This window comes from Planococcus citri, chromosome 5 (assembly GCF_950023065.1).
Source record: "Planococcus citri chromosome 5, ihPlaCitr1.1, whole genome shotgun sequence".
Classification (NCBI taxonomy): Eukaryota; Metazoa; Arthropoda; class Insecta; order Hemiptera; family Pseudococcidae; genus Planococcus; species Planococcus citri.
In genome coordinates, this window is record NC_088681.1 from 63,615,747 (window position 1) to 63,634,226 (window position 18,480).

An 18,480-nucleotide genomic window follows, 5' to 3' on the forward strand; every position below is an offset into this window, starting at 1 on the left:
GCAATTCTCACCAAATTTCATCAAAGGAAAGCGGAAATTCATTCTGTAAACTAATTTTAATACACTCTGAAGTCGACTGTAAATTGATTTCAAGTCGTTTTGTAGCCTTCAGCGAGTTTTTGGAAATCACTGGAACCTCCAGTAAATTTTTGAAGCTTGCGATTTCTACGAAATTTCGTCAAATGGAGTTGAAAAGCCGAAAGTTGATTCGGATAGATTTTGTGGCATTTTTTGAAAAACAGAAGTTTTTAAAAATCTGCTGGAGGCTCCAAAACGGATTGAAACTGCCTACTATCCACCTCAGAGTAAAGTCAAAAATGGAATGTTCTGTTTGGTAAAATTTTATGAAAATTTTGAGAATTGAAAAATCTGCTGAAGGCTCCAGTAATTTCCAAAAAGTCGCTGGAGGCTCCAAAACGATTTGAAATCTACGAGTAGTCGACTTCATAGCATATTGAAGTTAGATTACAGAGTAAATTTTAGCTTTGCAACTGTCATTTATGAAATTTTAAAATTCTAATATCTGTTGGAGGCTCTATGAATTTTCAAAAAGTTGCTGGAGGCTCCAAAATGACTTAACCAAGCTGCAGTCGACTTGATAGCTCATTGAAATTGAAGTACAGGGTGAATTTTGGATTTCCAACTCTGTTTGGTAAATTTTTATGGAAATTTCGAGCATTGAAATATCTGCTGGAGGCTCCAGTAATTTCCAAAAAGTCTCTGGAGGCTCCAAAACGACTTGAAATCTACTTGCAGTCGACTCTCTAGCGTATTGAAATTAGTTTACAGAATGAATTTCAACTTTCTAACCGCTGTTGATGAAAATATTGTAGGAATTTCAAGTTTCAAAAATCTGCTGGAGGCTCCAGAAGTGCTTAAAATGGTTTGAAATAGTTACTAATCGATTTCGCAGGTCGAAAATAGGATATATTCCAAATTTCATCCTTCTAAATCAATTTGTTAAAATTTTGATTTTTTATCATGTTTGGCCTAAATTTGATTTTCAAAAATTTACCAAAAATATAAAAATACACTTTTGCACTTGAAATTTCCTCTGCTGATGAATTTTTGCATGCTCTTTCGATCTAGCTTTGTCTTTTTCTAAAAATTTCGTTCGAGTTTTATGTTGGAAAGCAAAATCTGCGATTTCGACGACGTACTTACCTATATATTTCGGCGAAATAGCCGAACAACGTAGATTGGCAAAAGTTAATGACCTCTTGCGGGGGTTGCAGACAAATTGCGGTGTGCAACTTTGGTCAAAATATTTTCGAGTCTACCGTGAATCGAGTTCGAGGATCCTTACCTCCCCTCCAGGGGCACCTTCCATACTGCTTGATGCACGCAAAATGACATAAAAAACATAACATTTCCGTTAGGTAGGTATATCGTTTTCCTCTCGAACTTGTACGTTTCGATCGAAACAACGCCAGTGAGCTCGTCAAGTTACATTAATGAATAATGAACATTTACGAGTACTTAGTTCGTTGATGAAAAATTAGCAATACTTGTCACTTGATCTAGCTGATAAAACAATATTGCGGACTCGGGTATATGAAAAAAAGAGCAATAAAAACACGCGTTCGAGTACACATTACGTTTGAAAAATCGAATAAATTTTCAACTTCTTGACGTTGGAAAAATAAAATAAATTTTCAACTTCTCAACAGTGGGTGTGACATTAGTGAGATTTCGATGGTTTCGAAAAACATCGTAGGCGCCTATAAAATGCAGGTTAGATAGGCATCTGGCATACTGTACTTCATTAACGAGTATGTGGAACGATTCTAATACGTAGTTACAGTCTTTAAGTACTTACACGAATATTTGAACTGTGCGAATGGAGTTTGTGAACTGAATCGAAGCAGTCAGTGTGTCCCTTCAGGTAATAAATTTCACTAAGACGATTGTACGATTGCTTCTCTCGTTCACATTTGACGTGGAAAAAATCGATAGATAAGTTTTTAGATACTACTTACACTTTTTAGAATTTTTTGAAATGGGCAATAATCACCCAAAAAATTGGCACCACGGCGATCTGAAAATTGGGAGCTCTTAGAAGAGTACCTACAACTGTAAATCCCTTAATTCTTACCCACTTGCGCTTTTTGGTCGTTTAAAATTCCGAATGTGTTCCCAAAATTGAAAGAATTGAAAGATACCAACTTGTAATCAACATATCCTACAGGGTGTCTAATAAAATTTCAAAATGAAAAAAAAGGACATAAAAAGGACTTTTAGAAGGACTTTCGGCAGGTCATTTTTCGAGCATAGCACTTATGGAATTTTTTGAGGTGTAGGGGGGGGGGGGTGTCAAAATTTTTTTCAAGATGGGAGGTTCAAATTTTTCCCTCAAGTTTTTAGCCAAGGGAATTTTAGCAGGACTTTTAACAGAACAGTTTTTGAACACTTGGGATTTTTTAAGAAGGGGAGGGAGTGGGTTGAGATTTCTCCGTCAAGTTCGGAATTTATTATTAATTAAGGAAAACACAAACAAACTGGCCCTGGCAAAGCGAGGGCGAAAGCTCTCAAAAATTAGAAGGTATTTTGGGAGATATAAAAAATTATGTTATCTTCTGTAATGGGTTACTAAGTACGAGTATATTATTTTGCTTCAAAATTTTGAAATTCGAATAATTATTTTTTTTTGAAAATGTAAAATCCGAAAAAAAACTGAGCAAAGTGAGGGCAAAAGCCCTCTAAAATCATCATTTCGAGTTCGAGAGATACAAAAACGATGTTTGTATGTGTGACGAATTATTCGTGTTTTGCTTCAAAATTTTAAAATTTGAAGTATGATTTTTTTTGAAAATTTTTAAACTGGAAAAAGAAAAGCTAACGGGCTCGAGCGAAGCGAGGGCAAAAGTTTCAGAAATTCAGTATTTTGAGACGTATGAAAACGATGGTTTTTTGTGTAATAAGCTACCCATATTTTGCTACAAAATCTTAAAATTTAAATGATGACTCAACACCCCAATTCAAAAAAAAAGAAAAGTAAACAAACCCGAGTGAAGCAAGGCTAAAAGTTTTCATTTTAAAATTTCATGTTTTGCTGAGAAGTAAAAAAAATCTGTAAGGAAGGAGAAGTTCATTTTTCTGACTCAAACTTTAAACATTTCTTGAATTTGAACAATAAGTCATGTATCCAAAAAAAGAAGAGCAAATAGCCCGAGCGAAGCGAGGGCAGATGCTCACAAAAATGTGTGATTCAAGTTCTAAAAAAGTCGACAAATGAGCCCTTTTCTACAAGTTCAAAATTCCGGAAAAAAGGGGAAAAAAGTTGAAAATTTGAAAAAGTCACTTTGAAAAAAAAGGACTTTTGTAGGATAAATAGGAGTGTTAGACACCCTGATCCAAATGTCAGATTCCTAGGTCATATACTCGTCCCATTTAAAGTAAAAAAAAAAACTTATTTTAGCCCTGTTTTACCCGATTTTTGACCACACCCCACGCCTAAAATTGACATAGGGAGCCTCAATGTCCAGCATACAATGGGATGATGCCACTTCAGTGCTTTCAAGTGGCTGATTTCAACCTTCAAACTCTATTATGACCTCTCTCCAGGGTCAACAAAATGGATTTTTGGGCTATTTTACGTGTTTTTCGACGTTCAGGAAAGCCTACTGCCCCTCCAGCTCCGACCCGGAGGGTTCGAATTTTCATTTTTTTAATGGTCATTTAAAAAAAAACGCCAGCATCTTCAAGTTCATTCACAATTGAAAAAAATTCAAAAAACACTAAAAATCGTTTCAAATAATTTAAATTTTGCACAAAAAATCATTATTCATTTTTAAAAACAAAAAAATTCGTTCGCGAATGATTCACAAAAAATAATTTAATTCGTTCGTGAATGATTCACCAAAAATTGAGTAAATGAATCGATTCGATCGCGAACGAGTCACTTATACAAATCAATTCGTTCGCGAATGATTCATCAAAAATTGAGTGAATAAGTAGATTCGTTCGCGAACGAGTCACTTATATGAATCGATTCGTTCGCGAATGATTCATCGAAAATCGAGTAAATGAAACGATTCGTTCGTGAACGAGTCGCTTATACGAATCGATTCGTTCGCGAACGAATCACTTATACGAACCGATTTGTTCGCGAATGATTCATCAAAAAATAATTCAATTCGTTCGTGAATGATTCACCAAAAATTGAGTAAATGAATCGATTCGATCGCGAACGAGTCACTTATACAAATCGATTCGTTCGCGAATGATTCATCAAAAATTGAGTGAATAAGTAGATTCGTTCGCGAACGAGTCACTTATACGAATCGATTCGTTCGCGAATGATTCATCGAAAATCGAGTAAATGAAACGATTCGTTCGTGAACGAGTCATTTATACGAATCGATTCGTTCGCGAACGAATCGCTTATACGAACCGATTCGTTCGCGAACGAGTCACTTATACGAACCGATTTGTTCGCGAATGATTCATCAAAAATTGAGTGAATAAATCGATTCGTTCGTGAACGAGTCACTTATACGAATCGATTCGTTCGCGAATGATTCCTCAACTATTAATCAATTAGTTCGCGAGTGATTCACCTAGATAATGATATCAATCAATTTGTTCAATCGCCAATCGGTTGAGAAGGATTCGATTCAATTCGATTCGATTCACTTGGCTTGAAAACAGATAAAATTCCTATACAATAAATAGTTTCCACCAAACCGAATCAATCGTAAATTAATTGATGCGTTTGCGAATGATTCACCAAGAAATCAATCAATTTATTTAATCGCCAATCGTTCGTAACCGATTCGATTCGATTATAAACAGATCAATTACTGTACAAAATATGTTTCAAAAAAAGTGAATCAATTCGTTCGTAAAAGATTTTCATTTGAAGAAAAGTCGTCGGTCTTTTCACGCTAAATGCGTGATAGTTTTTTTTTTGTGTATTGTCAACCTTTCTCAAACGCAAAATTGGGTGAAGCATTTCCCATGGGCTCAAAATGAGCTTTTTTGAGAAATTGTTACATTTTCTGTATAGTTTTCCAAGGTTCATGTGCAAAATTTTAAATTTTCATCGTGAGTACTTTTTTTTGATAGTGTTATGACACAAGAAACACATTTTGAAGATTTTTTTAAGTTTTCAAAGATGACCCATCTTGAGAGAAAATTTGAAAAAATTTCCAAAAATAGTACTCACCTGAACATATTTTCAAAAGGAAAAAATTCAAAAACTATATACTCAATTTAGGCAGCTGAAATTTTGGTTATTCGGGATTCAGACCAGACCATCGTGGTCTTTCCAAAAATGATATATTGAGAGGTTTCCCTGAGAAAATAGGAGTTCTTACACTGCACTGAGACCCTTTTCCAAAAAATTCCAAGATGCTGGGGAAAAAAGACACGGAAGCAGAAAACGAATCAACAATCATTGCTTTGATTTTTGCGATTCACCACCTGCGAATCGTTTTGTTTTCGTAGCAATATCATGTTTACTAAAAACGAGAAAATTTAATAATTTTCGACAATAGGTTCAACTTCGCAATTTTTTTCACTCAAAACAACCAAACGACGAATAAGCAATGGAACTGAAAAGAATCGTGTCCTTCTTACCCTTCGTACTTGGAGCTTTAGCTTTGGACACGGAATGGTGGAAACACGCGACTATTTATCAAATAATGCTGAGATCATTTCAAGACAGTGATGGCGATGGAATCGGAGACATCCGAGGATTAATTTCCAGGCTGGATTATTTGGTCGAGATTGGAGTAGATACCGTTTACATAATGCCATTTTATCCTGCTTCGGGGTTTGATGACGGTTACGATATAAAAAATTTTAAAGAAATAGATCCTGTCTATGGAACGATGCAAGATTTCGAGGAGTTGATGAGTGAAATGCAGTCTAGAGGTTAGATTGACTTAATCTGGATCATGAGATCGTTTTGACCACAGTCTTGAGAACAGATTGGTCAATAAGCATGTTATATACTCAATTCAACCGATATTTTCCCATTATAGGTTTACGTTGTTTAACGGATTTGGTGATCAATCATACCAGCGACGAGCACGAATGGTTCCAAAATTCGATCAAAAAAATTCCTCCATTCACAGATTACTACGTTTGGAAGGATCCAAAAGGATATGATGATAAGTACAAACCTATTCCACCGAATAATTGGGTATGGTTTGAATAAATCTTCAGTTCCACACTTTATTGATTACCTAATTCTGTTTAACGAGTCAGCTTAGTTCTTCATTTTTTCATCTAAAATTTCAGTTCAGCATGTTTAGTATGAGAGTAGATGGTAGCGCTTGGACATGGAACGACGAAAGAAATCAATTCTATCTGCATCAATCGAACATACAACAGCCAGATTTAAATCTGAGATACGAAAATGTCAAAACAGAAATAACGGTTAGTTGATCGGTTCTGAAGTCAAATTAGAGTTTATTCAACTTCAATAAACACGACAACTAAGGGATTTTCAATCGCATTCCATCTTTGCAGAATATAATGACACACTGGTTGGAGAAAGGAGTCTCTGGATTTCGAGTCGACGCACCCACGCTTTTTATGGAAGATGAACAGCTTCGAGATAATCTGCCGTTAAGTCCTGAAGCTACAGTTTTCACCATGTTTTCAGAATGTGAACGTACTTTCAATCACCCAGATAATTTCAAATACCTGCACGAATTGAACGTGTTTCTGGAGCAATATGATCGAGAGAAGGAAAGACCAATTCAAACGTAAGTATCTGATATTTTTAATACTTAATCCTTCTTTATAAACTTTAACTATGTTCATTGTTCCTTATATTATACAGGTTTCTACTCGGAGAAACATTAGGACCAGTCAAAGGCGTTATCAAGTATTACGGAACAAAGGAATCCCGAGCAATCCATTTGCCACAAAATTTTCTTCTCGCAGGTTTATTTTTCTTTGCACGAAGCAAATTCCTAAATGCTCGACAACTCAACGATTATCTTCACACTTGGCTCGACGCTGTGCCTAAAGATATGCCATCAAACTGGGCTGTAAGCCACAACGCAATTTTCCAATAACCACCCATAAAATTCCGTTTTGAAAATAAATGTTTTCCTTCTTTACAGTTGGGCAATCATGATCAAGGCAGAGTCGCACATCATTTCGGTGTAGAATACAGCGCTATTATGCTAACTGTGGGCACCCTGCTGCCGGGAACATGTTCGCTGCACTATGGAGAAGAGATCGGCATGGGGCAGAACAATTTGGTTCGAAAAGTGGACAAATACAATAGGCTTTTTCATCGCACACCCATGCACTGGGATGATACCAAAAATGCTGGTAATTCAAATTTTCAAATTAAATTAATTCATCATACGGGTCACCATCCCTTACTCTTAGGTCATAATAGTCCGACATATGACAACAGGAGTAATTGCACCCCCCCCGCCGATCCTCCGGGACAACTGTTTTCTTAAAGGGGACATCCTAAGGAACATTTTAAAGCAAACTTGCCAAAAAAAAAGTTGGCCCTACTTACAAAATGGCGGCCATTTTGATTGACAGGTCAGCCGAAATCGCAGATTTTGCGTTTTAACATAGGACTTGCAGAATTTTTTCAAACTTTACAAAGGTAGATCGAAAGATCATACACAAATTTATCACCTGTCAAAATTTCAAGTGCTAAAGTGCGTTTTTCGATTTTTGGTGAATTTTTGAAAATCGAATTTAGGCCAAAAATGAGGGAAAAAATCAAAATTTTACCAAATTGACCAAGAAAGCTGAAATTTGGGATATATCCTATTTTCGACATGCCAAATCGATTGGAAACGGTTTCAACCCGTTTTCAGCAGTTCTGGAGCCTCCAGCAGATTTTTGAAACTCGAAATTCCCACAAAATTCCATCAAATTGGAGTTGTAAAGCTAAAATTTATTCTAAAAACTAATTTCAATACGCTACGAAGTACTGCAGGTGAATTTCAAGTCGTTTTGGATCCTCCAGCGACTTGTTGAAAATTCCTGAAGCCTCCAGCAAATTTTTGAAACTTTCAATTTTCACAAGATTTCATCAAATGGAGATGGAAAGCTGAAATTTACTCTACACTCCAATTTTAACACCCTCTGAAAACGATTTCTGGTGGATTTCAAGTCATTTTAAAGCATCCAACGTCTTCTTTGAAAATTACTGGAGCCTCCAGTGGATTTTTGAAACTTGAAATTTCCCAAAATATCATCAAACTAAGATGGAGAGTCGTAATTCATTCTGCAAACTAATTTCAATACGCTACGAAGTTGACTGCTGGTGAATTTCAAGTCGTTTTGGAGCATCCAGCAACTTTTTGAATGGTTGTATGACGTTTTTTTGGAAAATTAAAATTTCCTAAAAGTAGCTGGAAGCTTCAAAACCATTTGAAACCACCACGTAGTCTGCGAAGTAAATTTCAGTTTGCCAACTCCATTTGATAAATTGAAGAGCTCTATTCCAAAGTGGGTTAAGTCATTTTTTTCACCAAAAAATGCATTTAAAATTTTTGTTGCTAAAATTTGTCCTACATTTCCTTTCTTTGGACATAGAACAATTGCTTGTTGAAAAATCACTTTGGAAAATTGATGACTTAACTCACTTTTGAAGTAAAAATCTCCGTAAAACGTGAATTTTTTAAAATGACTTAACCCACTTTGGAATAGAGCTCTTCAATTAATGTTGGGGAAATTTCAAATTTCAAAAATTTACTGGAGGCTCCAGTAATTTTCAAAAAAGTCGCTGGAGGCCCTAAAATGACTTGAACCCACCTGAAGTCGTCTTCAGAGGGTGTTAAAATTGGAGTGTAGAGTAAATTTCAGATTTCCATCTCCATTTGATGAAATTTTGTGAAAATTTAAAGTTTCAAAAATCTGCTGGAGGCACCAGTAATTTTTTGAAAAAGTCGCTGGAGGCCCTAAAATGACTTGTGCCCACTTGAAGTCGTCTTCAGAGGGTGTTAAAATTGGAGTGTAGAGTAACTTTCAGCTTTCCATCTCCATTTGATGAAATCTTGTGAAAATTGAAAGTTTCAAAAATTTGCTGGAGGCTTCAGGAATTTTCAACAAGTCGCTGGAGGATCCAAAACGACTCGAAATTCACCTGCAGTACTTCGTAGCGTATTGAAATTAGTTTTTAGAATAAATTTTAGCTTTACAACTCCAATTTGATGGAATTTTGTGGGAATTTCAAGTTTCAAAAATCTGCTGGAGGCTCCAGAACTGCTGAAAACGGGTTGAAACCGTTTCCAATCGATTTAGCATGTCGAAAATAGGATATATCCCAAATTTCAGCTTTCTTGGTCAATTTGGTAAAATTTTGATTTTTTCCCTCATTTTTGGCCTAAATTCGATTTTCAAAAATTCACCAAAAATCGAAAAACGCACTTTAGCACTTGAAATTTTGACAGGTGATAAATTTGTGTATGATCTTTCGATCTACCTTTGTAAAGCTTGAAAAAATTCGTGTAAGTCCTAAGTTAAAACGCAAAATCTGCGATTTCGGCTGACCTGTCAATCAAAATGGCCGCCATTTTGTAAGTAAGGCCAACTTTTTTTTGGCAAGTTTGCTTTAAAATGTTCCTTAGGATGTCCCCTTTAAGAAAAAAGTTGTCCCGGAGGATCGGCGGGGGGGGGGGTGCAATTACTCCTATTGGCATATGCCGGACTATAAGATTGTAGTAAATAATCAATACCTATCTATAATCTCATCTCACAGGTTTCTCCACTGCCACTGAGCCTTGGCTACCGGTGCATCCGAGTTACTGGAATATCAACGTGAAAAGCCAAAAAGACACGCCGAACAGCGTGTTGAATTTTTTCAAAGATTTAATGACCGCTCGAAAAACCGATACAATAAAGCACGGTGATCTGAAATTCCACATTTTATCAGACTGGGTATTAGCGTTTTCTAGAACTTACAAGGAAACCATTTACATCGCTGTGATGAATTTGGGAACGGAATCGGAACCAATTAAATGGGCTGGGATAAAGAATCTTCCAGAAACGCTGTTTTCGGCAGCTTCCAGTCCTAATTCGCTGTATAAAAAAGGGTAAGCGATGGCAGATCCGATCTAATCAACATGTTGACTCTTTTCCCTATAAGATTAGCGACGTCTTGTTGACAATTTTCAGTTTCAAAATGGAAACGAAATCGTCAGAGTACGTTCTGAGGCCTCATTCTGTGCTCATACTGACATCAGATTCTGTAGCTCCTGCAGTTGGAAGCGGTTGGTCTCTAATACCCTCATTGATGCTACGTGCTGGTAGGTTCGTGCGTGATTTAATTATCTAGCGAGTTCAAAGGATGGATACAAACAATGGCAACAACGTTCAGAAAATTAGACAATAAATTGATAATAATAATTCAGTTGATGAAGATGAACAATACGTTCTCTAATAATAAGTAAATAATTATGTTGATAATGATTTGAATTAAAGGGAGCAAGGGTAGCCTCGCTCCGGTTGGAAGAACTCGCAATTTGTTTCTCTTTTGAGATAAAATCAAAATAAACTTGAAAACAAAATTGTTGTTGTTGTTTATTTGATTAATCGGTTCAGCGTCCATGGCACTATTCACAATTACAGTACAATTCTTTTTGCATCAATTTGAGGCCTGATTATGCTCTCTCCCAAAAAGATGATTTTTGTAGTTTTCAACTTGGACCCTCCTTACTGCAAAAGTCGAATGTAGCTTCCCAAAAGAATCCTATTACCCATGTTAAATTTCGTTTGATCCATCAGAACAGGCACATGTCCTGAAATTTGATAAACCCACGAGTGGCCATAACTTATGTGGGCACTGATTCTAAAGAGCAATTTTGTAACCCTAATTTCCTTTTCTGACCACAGACTAAATTTTTGCTAAGAAAATCATAGAATTATTTTATTAGATGGAACAATTCGAGAAAATGCATTAGGTATAAGTACTTACACAACAAAATTAAAACCAGTTGTTTATTCATCAGGTAAATATTTTAATGAAGGTAAACCTTTGTAAATACGTAAACATATAATATTTATATCAGAATGTTGTTGCTGTTGTTGGTTTGTAGATCCATCTGATGAACTGGCTAGAGTGGAATCCAACCACGTACGATCTTACCAGCACGTGCTAACATATTAGGTAGAAACCAACCGTTTCCACTTTCAGGTTTGGGAGTAATTACAGAATCCGATGTCAGTATAAGAACAGAATGAGGCCTCAGAAAATACTGTGCCGATTTCGTTTCCATTTTGAAACTGAAAATTGTCAACGAGGCATCGTTAATCTAATAGGAAAACAATTCTCCATGTCAATCAGTTCGGATCTAACATTGCTTACCCTTTTTTATACAGAGAATTAGGACTGGAAGCTGCTAAAGTCAGCGCTTCTGGAATATTCTTTATTCCAGTCCATTTAATTGGTTCCAATTCGGTTCCCAAGTTCATCATAGCGATGTAAATAGTTTCCTTGTAAGTTCTAGAAAACGCTAATACCCATTCTGATATAATATAGAATTTCAAACCACCGTGCTTTATTGTATCAGTTTTTCGAAGACCCATTAAATCTTTAAAAAAATTCAACATGCTGTTCGGTGTGTTTTTTTGGCTTTTCACGTTGATATTCCAGTAACTCGGATGCACTGGTAGCCAAGCCTCAGTGGCAGTAGTGAAACCTGTGAGATGAGATTATAAATAGGTCAGATAGGTGTATTGATTATCTACTACTATCTTATGACGTAAGAGTAAGGGATGGAGACCCTTGAATTACCAGCATTTGCGGTATCATCCCAGTGCATGGGTGTGCGATGAAAAAGCCTATTGTATTTGTCCACTTTTCTAACCAAATTGTTCTGCCCCATGCCGATCTCCTCTCCATAGTGCAGCGAACATGTTCCCGGCAGCAGGGTGCCCAAAGTTAGCATAATAGCGCTGTATTCTACACCTACGTGATTTGCGACTCTGCCTTGATCATGATTGCCCAGCTGTAAGAAAGAGTAGAAGAACTTTTTTCAAAGCGAAATTTATGGATGGTTGTAGGGAAATGCGCTGTAGCTTACAGCCCAATTTGATGGCATGTCTTTAGGTACAGCGTCGAGCCAAGTGTGAAGAAAATCGTTGAGTTCTTGAGCATTTTGGAATTTTACTAGACCGGTTAGAAGGAAATTTAGTGGCACGTGGAATGCTGGCGATTCCTTTGTTCCGTAATACTTGACGATGTTTGGGATTGGACCATATGTTTCTCCGAGCATAAGCCTGTATGAAGAATCCAAAATATTACAATCGGTTTAACAGTTGATTTTTGCTTATTCTGCCAGCCAAAGTTGCATTCCAAATCAGCAAAAAATCATTGGAACAATCTGTGATATAATAATCTTTCATTATATCTTTGAGTCCAGCGGCGGACTGACCTATTATGTTGACTGGCGATCGCCAAGGGCTCCAGAACACCAAGGGACTCTATGTTCAAACCAAAAATATACTATTTCCATTCTCTTTGAACAAGAATTTTTGCAGCCCTCGTTTCGTTCGGGCCTGTTTGCTTTTCTTTTATTTCAAAATTAAAATTTTCAGGTAGCCGCAATTGGAATTTAAAACAAAATGTAGAGCGCGTTGAAAATCAATAGGGGTCTACTCATAAGACGAAACAGTGATTCTTTCCTTTTACACGTGTTCTTATGGGAAATTCGTAATTTTTGAAAGTCAATGATTAATTCTGTAACCAAAGCTAGCAAGGTGATTTCTGTTTTAAATGAAGGAAGAAGCTTCTACTCTTCCAATACTTTCTTATTTTTAGCGTACTTAGGTGCCAAGACTAGGGTGTGGTCTGGATAAACTGGAGTGGCCAACAGTGAAACAATCCATCATCGAATGCTTCAGGGACCACCCAGTTACTGTCAGAGTATGCACCCAGAAGGAGTAACAGCTTCAATCCTGATCTATCAACCAAACATCGACCAGTAAAAGCCCTGTAAATAACCCATTAAAATGCGCTACCTCAAGCTGTAAATAACTATACCTAGTTAGATTTTTCAAAACCTATGCATGCCCTAAATATATTCTTCTCAAAACCATAAACTTAAACTAATTTAGTGTGGGCTTCATTCTTGTATTATAATTTCTTTTTTGTATTATAATGCTGTACATATTTGCAAAGTAGAACAAGTTAACTAATCATACCGATTTTCCTACATTTTTCAGCGTGTAATAATTAGCCATATCTAGTATTGTACTCTTAAGTCCAATGTGAGAGGCTGGTGTGAAGCCCTTAGCAAGTGCACCGGCCTCCTCGCAAATGCCCCCCCCCCATATCCGAAACCCGTGTAATGCAAAGGGGAGACAAACACTTGTTGACCCCCCCCCCAGGCACCAAATTCTGCTCCCTAAAATCCTTTTCCCAAGATGGGTTGGGGGACTCCGACTATCTGATAGGCATGCGTGAATATACAAAATATACTTTATTCAAACGATACTTATTCTGCTTTATGCTTATGGGATATTTACCTACATTGAAAAGGGCGACTTGAATGATGCGATTTTTAGGTGTTTAAAAATGAATTCCCAAAGTACAAAAAACGATTTTTAATTTGAAGCAAAAAAACCATCATTGGATGATTTGGTGAATTTATAATCATTGTTTGAAGTTGTGAAATTTCTCATAAGAACGCATGTAAAACGCAACCATCATCACTGGTTTGTTAGTTCCATGTTGGGCCAACAAATGTCAGCCTCTTTGGTTTTAAATTCCAATATTCAAATTTTGAATCATTGTGGAGCCATAAAATAGGTAGACTCATTGTATCATCAAAATACAAATTTTTTGAAAACTTTTGCCCTTGATCCATTTGGGTTCTTGGTTTTTTTTTTCAAATTAAATTTTAAAGAAGCTTGAAAGCACAACATTATACCAGAAACTCAAAAGTCTCAATTTTTGCATAAAATTGACATACCTAAGTCGCAAAATGAAAAATTTCATGTTTTGAAAAAAGATTCAGAAAAGATGTACTCAATCTATTATTCTCAAAAATTACTGATTTTTACCAAAATTATCAAATTTTTGCTTAAAAATTTTTCATTTTCAAAACTATTGAAAAGCATGGCATAGGTACTTACTTACTTGTATTTGCCAGAAATTACCAAAGTATCTCTTCTTTCCAATAATTCTCACGAAGTTCTTATTTTTGCTAAAATTGTCAAAATCCACTCTCTCATCTTTAACGCAAATATGGCACATACAAACCATTTGGATACAGAACAAAGGAGCTTGTAGTTTCATTGGGACTTCATCCTCTCAACATACCTCAGATTGAAAGCTACATATTATAAGCAGTATCAATTTATTATACCAAAGAAAAATACTTCCTACAGATCAAACAGAAGAGAAGAGGTGATTCTGGCCAGAATTCAAATTGGATAAGTATACTGCATTGACACACAGATCACTTTTTACTGAAAAATCCCTCAAGAAATGTGACACAATATTGTTGTCTTAATATGCAAAGTGGCTAACTCCAAGTTTTGACCAAAATGAGTTATGAGGGTTATCTGATTTTTCTTCACTCAATTGAAGGGCTAATTGTGAAAGTCGCCTTAGTCATTTTTTTGTTCACACAATTTTAAATATTTTTTTTTCATATTTCATCAATTTTAAAGGGAAAAATGAGTAATGTTATGCATTCTGGAATAGTTGAAGATGTTTTTTTCTGAAGCAGTACAACAACGTTTTCATTGATTTGTACAGAAATCACTGCTGACTAAGGCAACTTTCTCAATTAGCCCTTCAATTCATAAGTTGAAATCTTGAAAACAAGCTTGTGCAGGCCCATTTGTCTATTATCTGTGGTTGAAGTCGGGAAAAATATCTAACTCCGCCAAAGGATAACATACTGTGTATTTAGCTACATACGCAAAACTGTTTCATTTTTATGTTACATGAAAATGAGTTTTGAACACCATCTGAAAGGTGAACACTTTGTATGTAACTTCCAACATTGAAAAATACAAATTACCTGAGATGAATTCATTGGTGTAGTATCCGCGTTAGTTCCAGTTTCAGTTTTCAGTTTTTAGTTTTCACTTTTTTAGTTCCAGTTCCAGTTCCAGTTTCAGTTTTTTCATTTTAGTTCCAGTTAATTTCAGTTTTCAGTTTCAGTATCAGTTTCAGTTTTCCACCCCTGGTTGGCCACTCTGCGTATTAAGACGACGATACCCGCACAACAATTGTTGACGTCGACATTTACATCGACAACGTTTTTTTCCAACATATGATGGAAAAGTGATCAATTAATTATTTAGTAGGAATCTTCTGTCCATACAAAAGCTAGGTAAATGAAGATTTTCGAAAATTTTCTCATTATTTCTGATACCTCGACATGCCATCTCGACATGTCAATGTAAAATTCGATGCTCGAAATTTACATCTACAACTATGTCGACCAATTTTTCAGAATTAAAATTTCTGTTTTAGTGTTTAAAATTTTAGTAAACATTCAAAAATATGATCTTGTACAATGTGGAAAACAAATTTTTTAGGGAATTGATGAAATTATTCACTTTTCCGCAGTTTGGAGTTGTAGATGATATGATGTTGATATTGTGGATGTATTTGTTGATGTCGAATTTCACATCAACATTAACATCGACATGTCGACATGAAAATGGATTAGTTTAGTACTCGCAGATAAAGTATTGTACCATCTTTGATATAAGGGATTTATGTTGAACTTCTGGATTATACAGACTTTTCGTCTGTTCTTCTTCGGAAGTGGACTTTGCATCGATGCTGTTTTCATCACTAGCAATAGCCACATCAGAGAAAATCATTTTTGGAAAAAAAAATTAAAAATTTTTAAACTCAAATTCTATAACTTAACGAAGCAGGAGGTCGACATAAATTTCAATGTGAATGTCGATCCATCCACATCCGTCACTTTTGGATGCCCCATGTTGATGTGAATTTCGACCCTGTGTGGAGCCAATTGTCGACACAAATGTAGATCAACATCAGTCTACAATTACATCGACAATTAGCTCGACACAGGATCGAAATTCACATCGACATGTGGCATCCAAAAGTGACGGATGTGGATGGGTCGACATTCACGTCGAAATTAGCATGGTCATTGTTGTACGGGTATATGTAATGTGAATGTGACAATCCAACACATCATACAATCATGTAAAATACTGTAAGTAGATATATGAGAAATTCAGAAACAAAACACTTGCGGTCAATTTTAAATAGGTATGCACATGAAGATAAAGAAGAAATGTGTAAAGTTGTTCTTGTTCCTAATTTGTGCAAGGATTTATAATTTGTTTCAACTTATGTATTTGTTTTGCTTTGTTGAATTTTAAATTTTGTTGAACTTTGTTGTATTTTTGTTGAATTTTTGTTATATTTGTATGAACTTTGCTATATTTTTGTTGAGACTATTTTGTTGTTATATTTCTATTATTTGTTGTTAATTTAATTTCTGTTGTTGGATTGTTGAAGTTAAAGGCCAAGATGCCAGACGTCATCAAATAAAACTTTTGATGATGATTATGATGATGGTGCTTTTTTCAGAAAACTGTAAAAAAAAATTTTTGATTTTAAACAACATTTCTAAAAATGGTCATTTTTTCAAAAAATTTTGAATTTTTACTTTTAAAAAAAAAATTATCCAAATGTCTCGCTTTTTTGCCAAAAACTATCAGAAAACCATTCTTTTTGCAAAAATTGTCAATCTTGTTTTATTTTACCCAAAAATGGCAAAAACTGCTTTTTTCATCAAAAATTGCCAAATCTTTACTTTGATGCCAAAAAATTATCAAAAAGTCTCTGTTTTTCATCAAAATATTTCCAAATGGTACAACTTTTTAAAATTAAATAGCTTCATTTCAATTTGTAATACCCAAGTATTCTGAGTGTTTTTGTGATTTTTTATTTTTGTATTAAAATATTTTGCTCGCATTTTGTCACTTTTTTCGCTACTTTTTCGAGCTTTTTCGGTTACGAAATTACATTTTTTGGAAGGAAAATGGAGTACGAGCCTTGCCCTCGCTCCACTCAGGCCAAACTCATCACTTAAATTTTAAAATTTTGGATCTGAAGAAATTAACTTTTTTTCTCATACCAGTTGAAAAATTATCAGTCCACACCCACTTCCCACTCACCACCCCCCCCCAACCCTGATCGACGTATTTTTGCAAAATCAAAAAAAATTGCCTGAACATCCGCCAGAATCCTCCAAACGACCGGGTCCGCGCCTGTCTTTGAGTTTTGTTATTTTTCCATAAAAATCTCAGGTAGGTATCACCTGAGTTTCCGAAGAAAGAAAATGAAAATATATAAGTGCATATTATTTACGTTTGAATTGGTCTTGCATTCACTTGATCATATTGCCCCAGAAACACGTTCAATTCGTGTAAGTATTTGAAAGTATCCGGATGATTGAAAGTACGTTCGCATTCTGAAAACATGGTAAAAACAGTCGCTTCGGGACTTAATGGCAGATTATCCCGAAGTTGATCATCTTCCATGAAAATCATCGGTGCGTCGACTCGAAATCCAGAGACTCCTTTCCCTAACCAGAACATCATTATGTCCTGCAACGATGTTGAATGTGATTAAGAATCATTAAAGTGAGGTAAACGCAAGTTTTAATATTAAAAACCCAACTAACGCTTATTTCGTCTTTGACTAGTTGGTTTCTTAAATTTAAATCTGGCTGTTGTATGTTGGCTTGATGCAGATAGAATTGATTCCTTTGGTCGTTCCATGTCCAAGCGGTGCCGTCTGATCTCATAACAAATATACTGAACTGAAATTTATTAGATGAAAAAGTAAAGAATTAAAGTGACTCAGTAAAAAAAATCACCACTAATCAATAAGGTGTGGATCTGAAGATTTATTCAAATTCTACCCAATTATTCGGTGGAATAGGATTGTAGTTATGATCATATCCTTTTGGATCAACCCAAACATAGTAATCTTTGAATGGAGCAATTCCTTTGATCGACTTTTGGAACCACTCGTGCTCATGGCTGGTATGATTAATCACCAAATCCGTTATACAACGCAAACCTACTCGTATATAAAAATATCGATTGAATTATGTACATAAGAAGCCAATATCAATCTGTTCTCAAGACCATTATAGCCAAAGCAATCTCACCTCTAGACTTCATTTCCCTCATCAACTCTTCGAAATCTTCCATCGTTCCGTAGTCAGGATCTATTTTTTTATAATTGATGATATCGTAACCGGTATCAACCCCGGAAGCGAGATAAAATGGCATTATGTAAACGGTATCTATTCCTATCTCGACCAAATAATCCAGCCTGGACATTAATCCTTTGATGTCTCCGATTCCATCGCCATCGCTGTCTTGAAACGATCTCAGTAGTATTTGATAAATAGTACCGTATTTCCACCATTCTGTATCCAAGGATAGAGCTCCCAGTACGAGGTATAAGAAAGATGCGATTCGCCACAGTTCCATTATTTTTCTAACAAACAAGATCCGAAACTGTGTATGAAT

The 18,480-nt window shown here is 35.6% G+C and overlaps 2 protein-coding genes across 2 annotated transcripts; one reads left to right on the forward strand and one right to left on the reverse strand.

The window, feature by feature from the left end:
- The first annotated feature begins 1,750 nt into the window (after positions 1-1,750).
- LOC135848683 (alpha-glucosidase-like) lies at positions 1,751-10,484 on the forward strand. The gene is made up of 9 exons (XM_065368647.1): positions 1,751-1,885; positions 5,499-5,877; positions 5,988-6,148; positions 6,247-6,384; positions 6,478-6,716; positions 6,794-7,004; positions 7,080-7,293; positions 9,692-10,025; positions 10,108-10,484. Exons 2-9 carry the CDS (start codon positions 5,550-5,552, stop codon positions 10,265-10,267), a joined length of 1,785 nt encoding a protein of 594 aa, XP_065224719.1. The 5' UTR covers positions 1,751-1,885; positions 5,499-5,549; the 3' UTR covers positions 10,268-10,484.
- A 445-nt stretch (positions 10,485-10,929) lies between these two features.
- On the reverse strand, positions 10,930-18,441 carry LOC135848426 (maltase A2-like). Its single transcript, XM_065368328.1, has 9 exons — positions 18,114-18,441; positions 17,862-18,022; positions 17,622-17,759; positions 17,306-17,544; positions 12,015-12,210; positions 11,726-11,939; positions 11,297-11,630; positions 11,111-11,214; positions 10,930-11,045 (listed from the first exon to the last, which is right to left on the reverse strand). Exons 1-9 carry the CDS (start codon positions 18,439-18,441, stop codon positions 10,930-10,932), a joined length of 1,830 nt encoding a protein of 609 aa, XP_065224400.1.
- Positions 18,442-18,480: the final 39 nt, after the last annotated feature.